Source organism: Lagopus leucura, unplaced genomic scaffold (genome assembly GCF_019238085.1).
Source record: "Lagopus leucura isolate 7727_CA_CO unplaced genomic scaffold, USGS_WTPT01 56161-0_obj-0_obj, whole genome shotgun sequence".
Lineage (NCBI taxonomy): Eukaryota > Metazoa > Chordata > Aves > Galliformes > Phasianidae > Lagopus > Lagopus leucura.
This window is the reverse complement of record NW_024966447.1, coordinates 1-2,616: the sequence shown is the minus strand read 5'-3', so window position 1 is coordinate 2,616 and position 2,616 is coordinate 1. Positions and strand designations below refer to the sequence as shown.

The window sequence follows — 2,616 nt, the reverse complement described above, 5'->3', positions numbered from 1 at the left end:
TCCCCACCACCCCAAATCCCCACCACCCCAAGTCCTGAGGATGATGATCCTCATCCTCATTGCCCCCTGTCCCCATTGCTCTCATCCCCACCACCCCAAATCCCCACCACCCCATGTCCCCAGTCCCTCCCCTCCCTGGCTGTATCACACCCAGGTGGAATAGGACCGTCCTCCCCATCACCCTCAGTCTGACCCCAAAACAAGTGGTTTTGGGGTTCCCACCCCACCTGGCTGTGATGGACACCCGGAAATTCTCCTGCCGGTCAATGTAGAGAAACTTCTCCTGTGGATCCAGAGTCACCTCAAAGCTTGGCAGCACTGTGGAAGAGACACTTATGGGTCCGGGATGGGGCACCAGGGATCAGTGGGTTTGGGGTGGAGACCCCCCACCCCACCGTACCGTATTCCTTGACTTCAAATTGCGTGCTGAAGACCTGATCCTGCGAGTCTTCAAATTTGGCCGTGATTGTCCACGTCCCCAGGCTGGAAAAAGTGGGGATGGGGTGAGGGGAAAGGGACAGGAAGAGGGACAGGGACAGGAAGAGGGACAGGAAGAGGGATAGCGACAGGAAGAGGGACAGGAAGAGGGACAGGAAGAGGGACAGGGACAGGGACAGGGACAGGGACAGGGACAGGGAAAGGGACAGGAAGAGGGACAGGGACAGGAAGAGGGACAGGGACAGGGACAGGAAGAGGGAAAGGGACAGGAAGAGGGACAGGAAGAGGGACAGGGACAGGAAGAGGGACAGGGACAGGGACAGGGACAGGGAAAGGGACAGGAAGAGGGACAGGGACAGGGACAGGAAGAGGGACAGGAACAGGGACAGGGACAGGGACAGGGACAGGGACAGGGACAGGAAGAGGGACAGGGACAGGGACAGGGACAGGGACAGGTTGCCCCATTCTGGGGGTTGACACCCACCTGACCACCTCCGGCAGGTTGTGGTTGATGGAGAAGATCCCATTCCTCATGGGGGACGACACGGGCACTTGTTTGATGATGACGTTATCGGGTGTCTGTGGGGAGAGGGGACGGTTGGGAAGGAGGGGGTGGGTGGCACCGTCCCCATGTCACCACGTCCCCGTGTCACCACGTCGTCCTCGTGTTGCCAGGTCACTCACCTTGACCTCCACGATCACCGTCTTCAGCAGAGGCTGCATGAAGCGACTCAGGGCGAAGAGACGGCAGAGCACTGGGAGGGGACACAGGGGACATGGGAGGGACATGGGGGGGGACACCAAGGGGACATCAGGAGGAGATCCCAAATGAATTCCAGACCCCAATAGAGGCCATAAAGAGGATGGCCCAGGTCTTGGAATCCAATATGTCCCCATGTGGGTGCTGGATCCCAATGGGGACATCATGGGAAGGTCCCCAAATGGGTTCTGAACCCCAATATTGCACACGTCGGTGCTGGACTTCAATGGGACGTCAAGGAAAGACCCCAAAATGAATCCTGGACCTCCATAGGGGGCATAGAGAGGATGACTCCAAACAGGTCCTGACCCAATGGGGACATCATGGAAAGTCCCCAAATGGATTCCGAACCCCAGTATGTCCCAGTATGGGTGCTGGACCTCAATGGGGACGTCAACAGAAGACCCCAAAATGAATCCTGGACCTCCATAGGGCGCATAGAGAGGATGACTCCAAACAGGTCCTGACCCCAATGGGGACATCATAGCGATGTCCCAAAATGGGTTCTGGACTCCAATATGTCCCCATGTGGTTGCTGGATCCCAATGGGGACATCATGGGAAGGTCCCCAATTGGGTTCTGAACCCCAATATTGCACACGTAGGTGCAGGACCTCAATGGGACATCAGTGGAAGACCCCAAAACGAATTCTGGACCTCCATAGGGGGCATAGAGAGGATGACTCCAAACAGGTCCTGACCCAATGGGGACATCATGGGAAGTCCCCAAATGGATTCTGAACCCCAGTATGTCCCAGTATGGGTGCTGGACCTCAATGGGGACATCAGTGGAAGACCCCAAAACGAATCCTGGACCTCCATAGGGAGCATAGAGAGGATGACTCCAAACAGGTCCTGACCCCAATGGGGACATCATAGGGACGTCCCAAATGGGTTCTGGGCCTCAATGGGGACATCATGGGAAGACCCCAAAACGAATCCTGGACCTCCATAGGGAGCGTAGAGAGGATGACTCCAAACAGGCCCTGACCCCACAGGGGACATCATGGGAAGGTCCCAGGATGGGTCCTGAGCCCTAAAGAAGGGACACAAAGAGAACAGTCCCCAAATTGTCCCCAAATGCCAAGGCCAGCAGCTCAGGGCTCACCGGTGGAGCCGGGGGTGTAGATGGGTTTGTCGGTCTGCAGGAAGATGTGGCCGCTCTGTAGGGACACCAGCAGCACCTTCTCCAGGGTCACCTGTCCCACCCGTGCCACCACCGACACAAAGTGCTTCCCCACCACCTGCGGCAGCAGCTTGACCGGCACCTGTAGGGACAGGGGACAGCGGGGGACAACTGCAGTCAGGGGACCGGGATGGGGATGCACTGAGGTGAACGTCCCCAAAGACTCCAAGGACCCCAAAATACTGACCCCAAAATACCCTGAGGTGGTTGTCCCCATGAGCACTGGGGTTACC

The 2,616-nt window shown here is 57.5% G+C and overlaps 1 protein-coding gene across 1 annotated transcript; it reads right to left on the bottom strand.

Annotated features, from left to right (window-relative positions):
- Window positions 1-222: 222 nt before the first annotated feature.
- Window positions 223-2,600, bottom strand: LOC122192589 (complement C3-like; the record flags this gene model as incomplete). Its single annotated transcript, XM_042893188.1, has 5 exons — window positions 2,306-2,600; window positions 1,123-1,193; window positions 923-1,017; window positions 401-483; window positions 223-318 (listed from the first exon to the last, which is right to left on the bottom strand). Coding segments are annotated over exons 1-5 (640 nt in total), but the record flags the coding sequence as incomplete, so codon positions are not given.
- Between the last annotated feature and the right edge of the window lie 16 nt (window positions 2,601-2,616).